The sequence below is a fragment of the Hypanus sabinus genome, chromosome 25 (assembly GCF_030144855.1).
Source record: "Hypanus sabinus isolate sHypSab1 chromosome 25, sHypSab1.hap1, whole genome shotgun sequence".
Classification (NCBI taxonomy): domain Eukaryota; kingdom Metazoa; phylum Chordata; class Chondrichthyes; order Myliobatiformes; family Dasyatidae; genus Hypanus; species Hypanus sabinus.
Genome location: NC_082730.1, coordinates 23,060,862 through 23,079,078, shown reverse-complemented (window position 1 = coordinate 23,079,078; position 18,217 = coordinate 23,060,862). Strand labels below are relative to the sequence as shown.

General features: G+C 44.1%; 1 protein-coding gene across 1 annotated transcript in view; it reads right to left on the bottom strand.

Annotated features, from left to right (window-relative positions):
• The window catches only part of LOC132381097 (putative helicase MOV-10), an 82,377-nt gene that overhangs the window by 49,402 nt on the left and 14,758 nt on the right, over positions 1-18,217 (bottom strand). Inside the window, exons 5-8 of the mRNA XM_059950305.1 lie at positions 16,383-16,623; positions 14,924-15,064; positions 13,331-13,484; positions 1,501-1,652 (exon numbers count right to left, since the gene is read on the bottom strand). Of these exons, the coding sequence (XP_059806288.1) occupies positions 1,501-1,652; positions 13,331-13,484; positions 14,924-15,064; positions 16,383-16,623 (688 nt within the window). The remainder of the gene's footprint in view (positions 1-1,500; positions 1,653-13,330; positions 13,485-14,923; positions 15,065-16,382; positions 16,624-18,217) is intronic.

Here is an 18,217-nt window from a genome sequence, read left to right as displayed (position 1 = left end):
CCTCCGGGGAAATCCTAATGGGCTGCTTGCTTCTTACAATTGTGCATTTGTAGCTATATAAATGAGGGCAGATTACTTGTGAAACAGAGATTATACCTTTGTTATTTCCTCGTGTTGTACCTTTATCTTGCTGGCTGTTTCATTACAAAGAAACCCATCCTCAAATTCTTCTGTTTAAACTAATCACAATCTAGCTATTCTTTTGATGCAGATTCACCAGAGGAAATACCTCAGGCTACTTCTCCTTTGGAGCCACAGTATCTTTTGTCTGTAGACCTGGCGTCGTTTGATACTACTGCTGCCACAGAAGGCCTTATTATGTAATACATTGTTCCTTGTTTTATGCCAATGAGCTATTACTTTAATCCACACAGCATCCAGCGTCTGTAAAATTTAAGTTAAAACTGTACGCAGCTCTTTACTGTTTTAGGTTGACCCTTTATGTTCCGACTTGCCTTACTGTGAATATATCTTAATTTCTTTTAAAATTCCTTGATACCACCCTCTGTATTTACTGTTTTAATTTTATGATAGCTATCAAAATCAACCAGTCCACTTAAAGTAGAAAATCCTCAATCTAACTTTTATCATTCCATTCTATATATTTTGTATATTTCTAGAATGAGACAACTGTTCACAGTTCTCCAACCAAGATCAGGCACATTTAATCCCATGGCCCACACTTAGTGGCCACTTAAAGTGGCTCCTAAGTGTTTGTTTGTGGTCTTCTGATGCTGTGACCCATCCACTTCCACGGTTCGACGTGTTGTGCATTCAGAGTCTCTTCTCACGCCACTGTTATCCGAGTTACTGGCACCTTCCTGTCATCTTGAACCAGTGTGCCCATTCTCCGCTGACCTCTCTCATTCACACACAGAACTGCTGCTCACTAGGTTTTTTTGTTCCTCACACCATTCTCTGTAAACTCTAGAGACCGTTGTGTGTGAAAATCCCAGAAGATCAGCAGTTTCTGAGATATTCAAATCATCCAGTCTGACACCAACAATCATTCCACTGTCAAGGTCACAGATCACAATTCTTCCCCATTCTGATGTTTGGTCTGAACAACAACTGAACCTCTTGACCAAGTCTACATGCTTTTACACGTTGAGTTGCTGCCACATGATCAGCTGAATAAATTAATGATGAAAAAGATGAAGTGGCCTCTGCGTGTACATTACTGTATGTCTTTTAGATCTTAATTATCCACACTTAGATTTCTCCATGATCACAGCCCAACTAGAAGCTTTTGATCTCAGTCTTCCTAGAATATCTATCATTTACATATACAATTGAGAAATTTGCTTTTTTAATGTTTTGCATTATCCTCCATTATGACATGTATGGGAAGTAATGAGACAGTAATATCCAATACACCAAATTAATCAAGTAAAGGAACCCACTAAAACACCTACCCAGTGTGGGCCAATAATCGTCCCCAAAAGGAGCAAGCCTTGAGTAAGTTTGAAACATGCAACCATAGAATTTTTCAAAACTTACTTCTGGGAAAACCCCATCTTAACCCTCTCCAGTTCTACTCCGTGTACGTAGCCCTTGTAGCGAGTGATTGGTTGTTTTCGACTGTCACTCCTTGACACCAGTAGATGATCTCCTCTGAGCACAGAGGGTCTATTTTCAGCAACACCAGGGACCTGTCAAAGAACAAAAATGCTATATTGTCATAAATGTCACCTTAAGTCTAAGGATTCCCTCTCAAGTCAGAAGGACACAAGTTTAACTTCAGTACGAAGATCTAGGCTAACACTACTGAAGTACCAGAGTGTGTGGCACTGTCGGGCCTGCCATCTTTAAATCATGCTGTTAGAGTGATTTTAGGTTCAGCCTATTTACATTTAGCAAATGGCTTTGGCTACCGGTCTTCTGTTCCTTGACAATGTATTGTGGATTTAATATGGAGCAATGCATTTCCTAAAAGCTGTGAATCCCAGTCAATGCTGGCATTTGTGGGGTGGAGGTGAACCAGAAGATGAAGTTTGCAGGTAGCTTCAAAAGAAAGAAACTCCTAAATATGGAATTGTCCTTTGCGTTTAGCAAATAAATATCGAGCCCCACCGAAAAGTGTTTGATGCCTGTTGTACCTGGTTTTGTCGAATAAAGAAAGCTGCTTTGTATCTACCAGTAACTCTCTCCGGTGATTTCATTCACACAACAACAATACCATTAAACCAAAAGCTTGTTATCTCTGAGGAGAAAGAAGATATTCTTTAGCATTACTTTAAACATGCAGTACTGTACAAAAGTCTCATGCACATACATTGCTAGGGTGCCTAAGACCTTTGCACAGTGCTGGAATTTTATGAACTGCACTCTACTAGTGCCAGAAAAAATTGTGATACATGTAAGGGATGATAAACCTGATTCTGATATGGGTCACTACTGTGTACAGAGTGTGGGAAGAGAGGGAAGAATTTCATGGTTGGGAAAAAGGGAAGAGAGAGAGGGGGAGGGAGTGGGAAGCATCAGAAAGACATTCTGTAATAATCAATAAACCGAATGATTTGAATCAAATGATTCTGCCTGGTGTCTCAGGACTAGATGTGTCTGCAGCCATGCCGGTACTGTCCCCCTGGCACTCCTCCTCTGCCACCTGTCCCAGACCACTCCCACAGCAGTCCACCCTTGCCATCCTTTGACCGTGGCAGATTTACAAAATCGCTCTCCGCTCCACATTGACAGAACAGTACTAAGCAAAAATCCTAGCTACAGTATATTTATGCGCCTAAGACTTTTACACAGTACTGTAAATGGTCAACGTCAGGATAAAATAGACTCTGGTGATTGTTATACAGGTCAACCTTCACTAATCCGATTCCTTCAATAATCCGACACTGATTTCAAATTTTCCGTGCAACTGTAATTTCAAATTTCCCAGGCCACCGTACCAATCTGCTGCGCATTGTTTTGGTTGCGCTAGATCTGTTCACGTGTTTGCATGCTTTTGTAAGCACAGACAGGCAATTCCTGTTTGTTTTCCTGCATTTATTAATATTATTTGTGTGATGCACGGCCGCCCAACACGTCTGTCAACAGCGGGGAGCTGGCGCTCGCTGGGTTAATCCCTCTTCTCACCCGCCTGCTGGCAGTCGCGCACTTCCCTCCGGCATCACCTGGCTGGAGGTCCGTTCTCTTCTGCCTATGACCTCAAATCAGACATGGCAACCCGCTGAATTTAAGCATATTACTAAGCGGAGGAAAAGAAACTAGCAAGGATATCGTGAAAGGTCTTGTCAAAAAGCATCAGTCATTGACTCGCCATCAGTCATTCCAAATGCAATTATACATCTGTTGTCTTAACGCCATCCTACACAGCAGCAAAGGGTTTGGGTATCACAAACACGAGAAAATCTGTGGATATTGGAATCCAAAGAAACACACACAAAATGCTGGAGGAACTCAACAAACTAAGTCCCTCCAATTTGTTCTGTGTTGCTTTGGATTTCCAGCATCTGCAGATTTTTCTTATGTTTGTCATACTACCACTGTGAAGCCTCCTCGAGGGATGCCTATGCTGAAGCTTAAATCTTCCCTTTTACAGGAGTTTGGTGAAATCCCCTCTGATCTCTGCCAACCTTGTATTTCTTCCTCCAATCCTTCACCTTCTTATTCTGACTTCTCCCCTTCCTTTCCAGTCCTGATGAAAAGTTATGGCCCGAGATGTCAGCTGTTTACTCTTTTCCATAGACATTGGTTGACCTGCTGAGTTCCTCCAGCATTTTGTGTGTTTTTGCTTTGAGTTTCCAGTATCTGCATATGTTTCCAGTATACGTATTTGTGGCAAAGGGTTTAGTTGTGATTTGCTACCTTGACCAGGCCAACAGTCCCTCAGGATCTCATTATGATTGAAGGATTGCAGAATTTATTCATTTATCTCACTTCCACTAGTGAGGAACCAGTGCAATGTTTGATCGCATAAACTTCTATCTACCTATCTGTTTAGAGATACAGTCCAGTAACAGGTCCTTCCAGCTCATCTAATAATATCCATTTGACCAATTAACCTACCTCACATCAATTGCAATGAAGTGCTTTAATGCATTGTGAGGTTGGTCATGGCTAGAATCAACTCCTGCCTAAATAAGGACCTGGACCCACTGCAATTTGCCAAAAGCCACAACAGGTTTACAGCGGATGCTCTCCATTTGGCCTTTGATCAGTTGGTCAATAGCAATACCAACATCAGGCTGCTGTTTATTGATAGATGAGCTCAGCATTCAACATGAATCATACCCTCAGTTCTAACCAACAAGCTCCAAAACCTGGGTCTCTGTATCTCCTTCTGCAACTGGATCCTTAACTTCCTCAATGTGAGAACACTCTCTGTGCTGATGGGAAATAACATCTCCTCCTTACTGAGGATCAACACTGGCACACTTCAAGGATGTGTGCTCAACCCACTGCTCTACTCTCTCTAAACCCACGACCGTGTGGCTAGGCATAGCTCAAATGGCATCTATAAATTTATAAATAATAGTTATTGTTGGCAGAATTTCAAATGGTGCCAAAGAGGCATACAGGAGAGACAGATCAGCTGGTTGAGTGGTGGCACAATAACAACTTCGCACTCGATGTCAGTAAGACCAAGAAATTGATTGTTGACTCCAAGAAGGAACACATACCTTAAGAAATGGAAAGGGTAGACAGTTTCAAGTTCCTGAGCCCAACATATTGATGCAATTACAAAGAAGGCACAATAGTGGCTGTACTTCATTAGGAGTTTGAGATTTGGTATGTCACCAAAGACACTCGTAAATTTCTACTGATGACAGCATTCTAACTGGTTGCCTCACTTCCTGGAATGGAGTGGCCAATGCAATTGAAAAAAGCTGCAGAATGTTGTAAACTCCGCCACCTGTATCACGTGCAATAGCCTCCCCAGCAACAAGGTCATCTTCAAAAGGCAATGCCTCAAAAAGGCATCACCTATCATTATGAACCCCCAGCACTCAGCAGATGCCCTCTTCTCATTGCTACCATCAAGTTGGTGTTACAGGAGCCTGAAGACAACACTCAGTGTTTTAAGAAAAGCTTTTCTCCTCCACCAAGAGATTTCTGAATGGACAATGAACCCATGTACACTACCTCAGTAGTTTTTCTATTTTTGCTCTCTTTTTGCTCTACTTATTTAATTTTATATACACCTTATTATTGAAATTCTGTCGTAATTTATCATGCATTGCACTGAACTGCCGTCACTGAACAATAAAGTTCATGACATAGCAGAGATATTAAACCTGAAAATTCAAAAATCTGAGGTGCAAAGAGACTTGGGAGTCCTCATGCAGGATTTCCCAAAGGTCAATTTGCAGTTTGGGTCAGTCGTGAGAGGAAGGTAAATTCATTCATTTCAAGAGGACTAGGATATATAATAAAGAATGCAATGTTGAGGCTCTATAAGGCACTGGCGAGGCCTCACTTGGAGTAGAGTGAGCAGCTTTTGGCTCCTTTTCGAAGAAAAGATGTGCTGACATTGAAGAGGGTTCAAAGAAGGTTTACAAATATGATTCCAAAATTGAAGGGCTTATCGTATGTGGAACATTTGATGGCTGAGAGGCTGTACTTACTGGAATTCTGACCAATAAGGCCGAATGGATCTCATAGTAACCTGCTGAATGTTGAAAGGTCTGGATCAAGTGGATGCTTTCCATGGTGAGGGAGTCAAAGACCAGGGCATATGGCCTCAGAATAGAGGGACTTCCACAGAATGGAGATAAGGAGCATATTCTTTAGCCAAAGGGTGGTGAACCTGTGGAATTTGTTACCACAGGAGGCTGTGGAGGCCAAGTCATTGGAAATATTTAAGATATCGAGTTCGAAAGATTCTTGATTAGTCAGGGCATGATGGGTTATAGGGAGAGAGCTGAATATTGGGATCAGCCATGATGAAATGGCGAAGCAGTCTCAACGGGCCAAATGGCCTAATTCTGTTCCCTTATCTTATGGTCTGATTCTGATTCTGGACCTGTAGGCCTTTGGAATGTGGGGGGAAATCAGAGCATCTAGAGGAAATCCTCTTTGTGGTTTTTATAAATGACCTGGATGAGGAAGTGGAGGGATGAGTTAGTAAATTTGCTGATGACACAAAGGTTGGAGGTGTTCCGGGTAGTGTGGAGGGCTGTCAGAGGTTACTGCGGGACATCAATAGGATGCAAAACTGGGCTGAGAAGTGGCAGATGGGAGTTCAACCCAGATAACTGTGAAGTGGTTCATTTTTGTAGGTCAGATATAATGGCAGAATATAGTATTAATGGTAAGACTCTTGGCAATGTGGAGGATCAGAGGGATCTTGGGGTCCGAGTCCATACGACAGTCAATGCTGCTGCGCAGGTTGACTGTGTGCTTAAGAAGGCATATGGTGCATTGGCCTTCATCAACCGTGGGATTGAGTTCAAGAGCCAAGAGGTAATGTTCCAGCTTTACTGAACCCTGATCAGACCCCACTTAGAGTAGTGTGCTCATTTCTGGTCACCTCACTACAGGAATGATGTGGAAACCACAGAAAAAGTGCAGGGGAGATTAACAAGGATGTTGCCTGGATTGGTGAGCATGCCTTATGAGAATAGGTTGAGTGAACTTGGCCTTTTCTCCTTGGAGTGACAGAGGATGAGAGGTGAACATTTAGAGGTGTATAATGAGAGGCATTGATCGTGTGGATAGTCAGAGGCTTTTTCCCAGGGCTGAAATGGCTAAAATGGCAGGCACAGTTTTAAGGTGCTTGGAAGTAGGTACAGAGGGGAAATTAAGGGTAAGTTTTTTTTTACGCAGATTATGGTGAGTGTGTAGAATGGGCTGCTGGCGACTATGGTGGAGGCGGATGCAATAAGATTCCTGGATAAGTACATAGAGCGTAGAAAAATAGAGGGCTATGGGTAACCCTAGGTAATTTCTAAAGTAAGTGCATGCTTGGCACAGCATTATGGGCCAAAGGGCCTGTATTGTGCTGTAGGTTTTCTATGTTTCTATGTAATCCACATGGTCACATGGAGAACATACAAACTCCTTAGGAACAGCAGCAGAATTGAACCCGGGTCACTGGCGCTGTAGTAGCATTACACTAAATGCTACACTACCATGCCATCGTTTTGCAATGACGCCAAAAACCAGCTCTTCACCATAGTACATGTCTGGAACTTTTTCTCAAGTATTTTGTCAAAACGGGGGTCAATTGAAAATGAAAATTTGAAAACCAAGCTAGATGGATTTGTTGTTCAAGGGAAATGGAACAAAAGTGAGTCAAAGTGAATTCAAAATGCAAACTGGGAATTACTGAAGCACATGGGAAGCATGAACTAAATGGCAGGAGAGAGGAGCAGAGGGATAAGCAAATGATGGGTCAGGCTCATGTGGTGTATAAACAACTATGTCCACAAAATGGTAGAAAATGACCCATTTTTGGCTGAAAATACATTGTAACTGAATGGCAGAGGAGCCTCTGGAAACAAAGATCTAGTTCTGTTCCGATTCTCCTTCCAAATTACCGTAAATTCCGGACTATAAGCCGCTACTTTTTTCCCACGCTTTGAACACTGCAGCAACACTGCGGCCTATACTACGGTGCGGCTAATGCATGTTTTTTTTCATGCCGCCAAAAACATTTTGCCTGGTAACAGTAGACTGTTATGAATCCCGTAACTGGAGAACTTACCAGCAAAGATAGAGAGGTCCGTTGAAGTCTGATGTCACTATTTTCAAACGTTTTATTTATAAAGGGACACAAAAGTAGGGTTAATACATACATTCAGATAGTGCACATCGTCAACACTCAATCTAAAGCGCGGGTATAGTAATACTCATCATTAAGTGAGCTCTGCTGTTGTCTAGGGGTTAATAGATTGTCCGTTGGAAATATAAAAGTCACTCAGAAAGTCTGCCGGCCTCAGCCCGTTGGAAATCGCTGGGTTTCACGTGGGGCAACCGAGAGAGAGAGATTGGGGGAGAAGAGAAAGAACTTGCCGAGTCTTGATGAATCTTCCGTGAAATCGGGGGAGCGTTGGTTTCCTCTCCCCGATGTTAGTTAAAAGCGGTTTCCTGTGATTCCAGCCACAGATTCCAATCTTGGAATCTAATGCACGTGGCTTCCTTCAGAATGGCTTCCCGCTGCTGCGGGACCACCCTCTCATGTCTTCTTGGTGCGTCTGAGGGCTGTCCCCCTGAGACTCTCCTTTATACTTCCTCACGGGGTCGCAGGAGTCAGTCAGGTTGGGATGATGCAGTCTCTCTCTCAACCAGCCCACCTTGCCCGAGGGCTTTTCACTTGGTCTCCATGAGACAATAGTCGCTGTTGTCTTTATTCTATATCCCGGGTGGAACGTGCAATTTGTATTGTTATGATCCCAGCCCCCTCCTTTGTGAGAATTGCAAGAGCACCCGTCGAAAGGTGGGGGGGGGGGGGTCAGTAGACCCAGTCGGAGAGAGAAAGAGAGAGAGAGAGAAACGTGTCAAATTGCAGGTCCCACCAGGGATACAGAATAACAACAGTGACTATTGTCTCTGAATGTTTGTATTAACCCTACTTTTGTGTCCCTTTATCAATAAAAACGTTTGAAAATAGTGTAACCCCCTGGGTCGCCTCAGGCTGGCTCAGCTCGTTCTTGTCTAGGGGGAGCAGCCTTCGGCCCCGCCAAACTGGGTAATCAGCTGGTGTGGATGCTGTGTGATGTCCCCGCCTCGCCCAAAAACAGACAGTACACCATATGCGATTAAATGAGTACGATTTATAAAGGTTACTATTACTAAATGATTAATAACGATACAGTATATATGAAGAGAAAATTAAAGAAAAGGCGCCAAACTTATCAAAGTCCAAACCACTTCGTGTACAGCCGTTGAAGCTCAATTACTGAAGTCTTCTGGCCACCATTCGATCCCCTCCGAACTCCTCGACTCGCAGCTCAGGACCCTCCGAACTCCTCGACTCTCCAAACAGCTCAGGACCCTCCAAGTGGTCAACCAAGCACATCTAGCTTCATCCCCCCCCCCCTCGGAGAATCTCCCGGCCTCGGACCCCCCTTTGGGGTCCGATCCTCGCCCAGCTTAGAGCATTGCGTCCTCTCTCTCGACCCCCTCGCGCCGATCTGCCCAAAAGCCCGTCAACAAAAGCTTACAGACTCAGAAGAAAGAACATTAATCCCCATTTGGTTTACAAAGGAATACCATTCTCGTTATCAGTAAATTAGCATTCCTGCTAGTTAACAAAAAAGAAGAAACCCTCTTTACACTCTCCCTCCACCAAATAAAAGTCATGTCCTCATGACTACTAAATAACTCGCCACCTTTCCTGCCAACACACCGTAACCCAAGCACAAGCAGTGACATCTCCTCCCCACACAGTAACCCTCACGCCCTGTTCCTCAGGCGCTACTTAGGCCAACTATCTGGAGTTCCCTAACCCTTCTGAGGCCTCCGTACCCCCTCACCTAAACCCTTCAGGCTCGGACACAACTGGGGATACCTTGGGCCCACTACCAACTCCTCTCTCAACCTCTCACTCATGCCCCACACTGCACACAGCTAACCCTCCCCACTACACCTGACTCAATGGGAGAAGGGCCAAAGGTCTCTTCCTCAATCGAGGGAAAGTCAGCAAAAGGCAGCATGTACCACACATCCAGCACATCATCCATCGAATCTGTATTCTTCCTCATTCCTGTGATCGGTAGCTGCTGTTTGATCTTCTCCAAACGGAAACACGTGGCCTGCACTGCTCCTGCAGTCTCTTCAGCCTCCTGTTCAGTATTCACTGCACTTCTCTCCAGCTTTTTCTTCCTCATGACTTCTTCCAGATCAACTTTCAGGTTTTGCACTTCTTTTGAACTGTCGATGGTCATCTTCAGGTTCCCTTCAAGCTTCCGCTTCTCTCTGCTGAGATTCGTCTGTAATTTCTTCACCTCCGCAAACTCCCCTCTCCGGGTTCTCAGTTTGCTATTACCCTCAGTCAGACAACTTTCTTCATTCTCTCCAACTTGTAAGTCTTCCGAATGGTTCCAGATCACTTTCTCCAGTCTCTCCGTCTTCATTTCAAACTTGATTCCGTAGAGACAGTCACTCACGAGCTGCGACCTTCGCCAGCCCTGGCACGTGTCCCGAAAACACTTTAACTCGGTAGTTCTCAGCTGCTCCTGCAACGACCTCACTTCATATTCTCCTGAGGCAAATCCAAACACCAAGAGATCATCCACATACACCAAAACTCCATACGCCTCCACATCCCCTATGGTCTTCCACCTGCCCAGCAGGAAGGTTGCAAGGGCTCCAGATATGCCCTGTGGCATCTTTTCGGACCCGAAGACTCCTAGGGAATTTATAACGGCCGTCTTCTCCTTGTCGGCCTCACTCATCGGGATCTGGCAACATCCACTCCTCAGATCCAGCACCTTAAACCACTTCGCACCACTCAGACAGGCCATCGCCTCTTCTAGGGCCATATTCTGGTCACTGACAGTGCGCCTCTTCAACGCAATATAATCCACACACACGCTGCCTACGTCTTCCACGGCTTCAGGGGCCAGTCGCCGCAACCTCTCTCTCTCCGAGGTGTCTTCAGCAGTCAACTCCGCTCCCTCGTGGTATTTCGCAGCGTCCACTAAGAGGGTCTCACCCTCAGATACTTCCCCCAGGCCGTACCACCACTGGCTCTTGTTTGAATTCGGTATCGGCCCAATGCTGCTACACACGTCCGCACAAGCAGCTCGAAACCCTGGGTGAATTGACAATGCCTCCAAACAGCGCTCACCCACCTCCTCCGGGCAGGCTCCCAAGTGCACCAGTAGGATATTGGTTCTCTCTAGAACAGAACCGCTGCCCGTCTCAACAGGGTCCAGACACATCAGCATTAACGATTCCTGAACCTCAGTCTCCTCCACATTTGCCTCTAAGAACTCCATTTTCACTGACCAACAACCGTCGTCTGGATAATCACCGGCACTGGTACCCCGAATCTCCAGTGTCCTCAATGTCGCCAAGGGTAAATGCTTCCAATAACGGTTATGAAACAAACTGTACAGCAACTTAACCGGCGCTCCGGTGCTGAGGATGGCTTTAACTTGACTTCCATCCATCCGTAACAACACCTGTGCGCATGGCCCCTCTAAGCCTTCAGGAATAGAGTCTGCTCCTTTCGGGAGTTCCTTGGTACATTGCTGGGAACGTGCTCCCCCAGAGACCCCAAGCCGTTCCCCCACTGGGCCTCCTCTAAGTTTCCCGACACCTCTTGAATCAACGGAACAACTGATCCCCTTGACAGATCCCCTTTGCACCACAAGCAATTTATCTGCCCCCCTAGGCAAAAAGGGATATCCTAAAAACTTCTCACCAATCTCCTGCCACGGATATGACGAGCCCCCCAGCTGCGGCATTTGACTTCCAGTCAAACCACACGCATTTTCCCACACTTTCCCAGAACTGGCAGCGGTCACTTCGAGGTAATTGCGCCCGACAGTTCTAACAAAGTCACCAGCCCGCCTACTCAAACTTTCAACCCGTCCCTGTCGCTTTCCCTCAGCCAAGCACTGCCACTCACCCAACAACTGAGGGGTCCGCTCCGCCCACGCTTCCACCCCTTTAGGGCTGGACATTATTCCAACAACCGGGCGGAGCCCACCACTGCTGAAACATCCCAACCTGTTACTCCTCAATCCCCAAACAGTATGGACAACCCATGGTCCCATCACCATTTCGTCAGCACTAGTTGGAACTCGAACAACGACCTCGAGGCTAACAACAGCACACCCAACACACACACAACGATAACCAACAATCGCACACCCACAAAGGCACACCAGCTCTTCGCCGCAGACACAATTTAAAGAGGGTGATCACACAGCTTCCACAGAAATCAACCCCGGACGAGCACCCCACAATGTAACCTCCTGGGTCGCCTCAGGCTGGCTCAGCTCGTTCTTGTCTAGGGGGAGCAGCCTTCGGCCCCGCCAAACTGGGTAATCAGCTGGTGTGGATGCTGTGTGATGTCCCCGCCTCGCCCAAAAACAGACAGTACACCATATGCGATTAAATGAGTACGATTTATAAAGGTTACTATTACTAAGTGATTAATAACGATACAGTATATATGAAGAGAAAATTAAAGAAAAGGCGCCAAACTTATCAAAGTCCAAACCACTTCGTGCACAGCCGTTGGAGCTCAATTACTGAAGTCTTCTGGCCACCATTCGATCCCCTCCGAACTCCTCGACTCGCAGCTCAGGACCCTCCGAACTCCTCGACTCTCCAAACAGCTCAGGACCCTCCGAGTGGTCAACCAAGCACATCTAGCTTCATCCCCCCCCCCCCCCTCCTCGGAGAATCTCCCGGCCTCGGACCCCCCTTTGGGGTCCGATCCTCGCCCAGCTTAGAGCATTGCGTCCTCTCTCTCGACCCCCTCGCGCCGATCTGCCCAAAAGCCCGTCAACAAAAGCTTACAGACTCAGAAGAAAGAACATTAATCCCCATTTGGTTTACAAAGGAATACCATTCTCGTTATCAGTAAATTAGCATTCCTGCTAGTTAACAAAAAAGAAGAAACTCTCTTTACAATAGTGACATCAGACTTCAACAGACCTCTCTATCTTTGCAGGTAAGTTCTCCAGTTACGGGATTCGTAACAGCATGTTTCTCTCTCTCTCTCTCTCTCTCTCCCCCCCCCGACTGGGTCTACTGACCCTCCACCCCACCTTCGACGGGTGCTCTTGTGATTCTCACAAAGGAGGGGGCTGGGATCATAGCAAGACCAATAAAATTGATGAGTAGTTCACAGAGGTCCAATGAAATTGTACGATAAATCAAGCGCACTTTCACAATTAAATTATTGTAAATCAGTCATTTGTACTCACCCTCATCAACATGGAAAACACTCGAAGAAAAGCATATGATGCAGCTTTTAAGTTAAAGGCGATCAATAACTTTTCCTGGTAGGCTGCAGTATATATATATTTTTTACCAGTCATTAGGAGATATTGGAATGTTGTTCGTGCACTCTTCAGTAAAAAAGTATACGCAACGTAATTTGTGTGTTACCGATACGTAAATATATTTAAAAGTAGCTGTGTTACAGGCACTGTTCGAAAAAAAGCATTTGCAATATGTATTTGTTTATGTTACCATACGGATTTAATTAAAAGTTAAAAAATCCTCACGTGTAATATCTTTCTGTGTAAATATCTCATATTACAACGTGGGACACCTGCTGCTTAAAATCCGGTGCGGTTTGTACAAGTACAAAATTGATTTTCTTTCTAAAATTAGACCATGCGGCTTTTAATCAGGTGCGCTCTGTAGTCCGGAATCTACGGTAAGCCTTTGAAACACTTGCACTAACCTTGAGAACAAGAAGTCTTCTTTCCTGCGTCATGGTAACATTCTCCATATTGTACCTGGTAATGTCAACTTCCATCTGAATTTCCTCCAAGTGGAGCAAAAGTGCAAATCTCTCATCATATTCTTCGAACTCCAGTTCTGAGGCCAGTAAAGAACTGCACAAAGAGTAAAAAATGCATTACTTCTGAGAGCAGAGATGCCAAAAAGTGAACTAGAGGGTCACAAAACAACATTCACTTGAATCCAATTGTTACTGGTGGTAGCTGAGCCTCATGACCATCTCCTGGTACTGCAGTCTCACCCATTCAGGACATTTCAACCCCGAAAGTATTTACTAACCAAGCTTGGAGTAACATGCGCCGTTCCAATCCTTCCCACTCCATTTCATGTAGTAAGGGCATAACCAATGGAGAGGTGCAAACATGCCATGACAAATTTGATACCAGGGTTGTCACACCTCAAAGTTTAGGGAGATCTTGGGCAGTGGAGGGATGCCTTTAAGTTAACATTTGGATCTAAGAGGAGGGATAAAGAGCCTATTCTGCAGTGCACCTGGAGGAATCATATCCAAGCTATTCAATAATAAATCCATTTAGGAACTTGGGAAACTGGGCCCAGACATCTACTACTCTTGGCAAATCTGGATTGAAACCACATTACTCCTGGAGTTCGGAGTCCCATAACTGGCTAGTCTGGAGGTCAATACCAAATATCAAAGCCCAAAGGGTGATTGGAGACCAAAAGTCAAAGCCCAATGGCCAAGACTGGAGGGTCCCGTTTTCAAGTTGGGGAACTGTCCATATGTGGGGGTGGGCAGGATTGAGGAAAGAGGCTTGGTTTGCTGTTGTATTGTTGCTTGTTGTGTTCTGTTTCGTTCTGCCAAACTTTATGGATTTGCTGGTTATTAATGCAAACGGCATATTTCATTATGTTTCCATGTACCCGTGATAAATAAATCTGAATCCTCTCAAGCGGGAGGAACATTTGCAAGAACGATTCTGAGTTTCTGATTATTTAACATTCCATTCTACACTGCTTTGGAAACTTCACCATTTTAATAAAGCTTCAAAGCCCAAGTAACTTCCTCATCTTTTGACACAGACTCACAAAACCTGGGATCAAGCTATTTCCACAATAGCAGGAAACGACTGCCTTTCCATTTTCCACCCCGCGTCAGGAGCGGGTGATGACTCTCCTTCTCTTCCAGATCCACCTTTGTCTCTTCATCATTTCCTGTGATATCTCCCTTGGTCCTGGTTGAATTATTGCATCAGTCCTACATCGAGCCCCATTACAAGCTGTTCTTTCGGTCTCTCTCCATGTTCCCTGCTTCTCTACATGCTTCTTTACAGTTTGTACTATTTCCATTTCTACTGAAATGCTTTGGTCCATAACTTCAACTCTGTGTAGATGATACTTGGTACGCAGAGTCTTTTTTAAGTTCCGTTTTAACAGTATCTAACAAGACAATTCAATTTGGATTATTAAAGCTTACTAGCCATTAACTAATTATTCCCCAGACAAGATTAAAAAAGGAACAGTTCATTAATCTTGCATTCACCATTTTAATACAAAATTTAACTGTGGCACTTACTGAATCCTTTGCATCTCCCTATTCACATCAGGACTGAGATTTTGGTTACCCTTCAGACCACTTTTTACTGCTTTCAAAGTGCTTTTGGTGTATTTATACTGTTCAAGAGGAATGGTATGCTCCAGTTGATTGTTGAAGACACTGCAAAAATTTGAAGTAGGCACAAGGTAAGTAAATGGACCATGGGATGGTCAGAAATTACAAAAAATCTTCAGCAGCACAACATACCTAGTAGAAGCACAGACAGAAAAACAGATCAGTAAGACAGAGGAGTTGCTGTTACTCAAATCCTATGCCTTGAAGATACTCCGTGGTGTGAATTATATTCCAGTGCACATACATCCTGGGGCCACATTAGTCAAATATTGCAAGCCTAAGCAGACTAAGACCACTTCCTTTTGTTCCAGCCTCCTCACAGGAGCATCCAGGAAGCTCAACTTCAATTCCAGGAAGGCTGGCATCCTTAATGGTAAAGCACACATGCTTCCTTTATAACATCTAATTACCTGGTCTGAGCAGAATATGACAAATGGTACAATGGGATTCACATCCACTATTGTGCTTATGTATTCTACTGTTGTGTTTTACTTGAATAAAAAGGAATAACTTCTCTCCCAGGTCTTGATGCTGAAACAGATAACCATATCCTTCAGGGTTTTTCTGCATTCTCTCTACTAATCTGATATCCTGTCTTAAATCTGCTCACCAGGTCTCCCTAATGTATATCTCAGGTTTAATATTGACAAACACAATTTTTCAATCCACTGCCCATCTGCAAACTAATCTAATTTCCTGTTTCACTTAAAAAAAAACTGTGTAAAACAAAATGGTACCAAGATTTCTCAGGCTGCCCCAAGACCGGGAATAGTGCCGTATAAATACATAAATCCCATTCCCTAGAAACACATTTCCCCCACCTTTGACGAAGCGAAGGTAGTAATACAATTTTATTGATTCAAATTGTCGAATTTGTATTACAGTTCTCACGTCAATTGTCGTGCAATTTAAATTTGGTATGATTTCTAAGCTTTTTTTGTCGGGGTGTGGGGTTTGATGTGTCTGTGTGTTTTGATGCTCTTGTTGCCGATTTGTAAATTTCCCTTTGTGCAGGGGGCAGGATTAATGTTTTCATTGAATTAATTCGATGGCTTTCTTTGTTTCATGGCTATCTGGAGAAGAGAAATCACAGAGTTGTGTACTGCATTCACACTTTGATAATAAATGAACCTTTAGAATCTCAAAGGTCACAAACAAAAACTTAAACGAGCCACACTAAGAGATGTTGGTGTAGAAGACTGAACCAACCGGAACTCTGGTGTGAAAATAAGCATCTTCAAAGGAAGGAGAAGCAGTGACAGCAATAATTAAGTCAGAAGGAGGATACGAAGCTGCAAGAGGCCAGAGATAGAAGAATGCAAGAGAGCTGCAAGGACTGCAAGTTCACAGAGGTGGGCCTCACCACTCCGGCCTCTCTCCTTCTTCAATAATCTCTTCAGTAGGATAACGAGTGCACAGCTGATACGGCCTGTAGGGTGCGGTAGGCTTTAATTCTTCAATCAGACTGCTGGTTGTTCTTGCCGAGAAGAAGCGAATGATGTTGAAAGTATTTGAGCTCTCATCTCGGAATTGAAAGACGAGCGTTATTGGGAAATAGCCATGGTGAATTACTAAGCAATCTACTTCAATTGTATAGGTCGCTCCTGCGTGAGGAAAGAAGCCAATGTTGTAGCCATAACAAATCTGCTTCATTTAAAACATAACTAGATGTCTCAAATTACACCAGGTGGCCCAGCCCACAAACCTTCAGACAGGGGAAACATCTACCAACCCCATACAGAATTTTATACAAACTCATCCTCAGATCTCTTACGAATATAGTCCTAATAACTCAATCATTCTTAAAAACAAGAGATTCTGCAGATGCTGGAAATCTTGACCAAGACACATAAAGTGCTGGAGAAACTCAGCGGGTCAGGCAGCATCTACGGAGGGGAATAAACAGTTGATATTTTGGGGTGCAACCCTTCATCAGGAATGGATAGGGTAGAGGAAAGGAGCCAGGATGTGTGCAGTAATCAATCTTTAACTGTACATCAAACCTGTCATCCCTGGAACTTGTTTAGTAAATCTCCCTCCAAGGAAAGTACATCTTTTCTTAGGTATGGAGACCAAACCTTTAGACAACATTCATCCTCATCTTTTCTTGCTGCTTCTACTCATTAATCTTCAGCAATGTGTTCCATCAAATGGTTATTGTTTTGAACAGTCACATCACCTAATCTCTCGCTTTTTAAGATGTACTCCACTTCTTATTATGCATTCCAAAAGAGAGAACTTCACCATCCTTCACATTGTACACCATCTACCAGGTTCTCTCTTACTCACACAGCTTGCTCATATCCACACTCGCAATCCCACCTGCTTTGGTACAGTCAACAAATATGGAAATGACCTTCGATGCCTGCAGCTAAATTAATAGACTGTGAAAAATTGGGTCCCAGAATTGAAAGACATCTGATCAACTTTGAAGACAAATAATCCATGAGTTCCTTCTGCACACTGTGAGAGATGGCCGAGAATATAACAGTCAAGCAATAGGGAATTAACATTGGAACTCCCAAGATGGGCCTGGACTAAACAAACAGTTTTTAAGAATAGAACTCAATTGTGCTCAGTATGGTCCAGCCAAATGAATAAATAGCTTTTTGCTATCCCCAACTTCCAGTCAAGTTTGTGCTTTTGGGCTCAAAGGAGCAGAACTGTGGAGTGCTCTCATTCAAGGAGAGGTTTTAATAGGGACTAAGCCACATTCAAGATTTTCTGTGGTTCCCCATCAAATCTGCTAACTATACGCCAGGTAGTTGGCATTTTAAAAGTTAATTGGGAGTGATCTCCCCTCGCTCATCTCTATCCACAGCCCCATATTATCAGAGCTGAGAGGACGCGAAATGTGGGTACCTTTGAAACCTTTGAAGTACTGAAGAATGTAACTGAACTTGGCTGGATTTGTCGGTCCTACGAAATGCCAAAATGGAGTCTACGATTAGTATGTATAGGGATGAAATAAATGGGGGAAGGAGCAGGGAAAATGATTAAAATGAAAACTTCGTTTCAGACATGTCATGCATGGTTGAGATCCACATTTGTATCGCTTCCTTGGTAAACTGGATCAACTTCAAAAATAAGGGGAAATCAATTGCTTTTGGGCCTTGTACCATTCACACAAAGGCAGCCTGCAATCAGTTACTCTAGGGGTGGTCAATCAATGCAAATGGCAGAGAATATCCTGAGAAT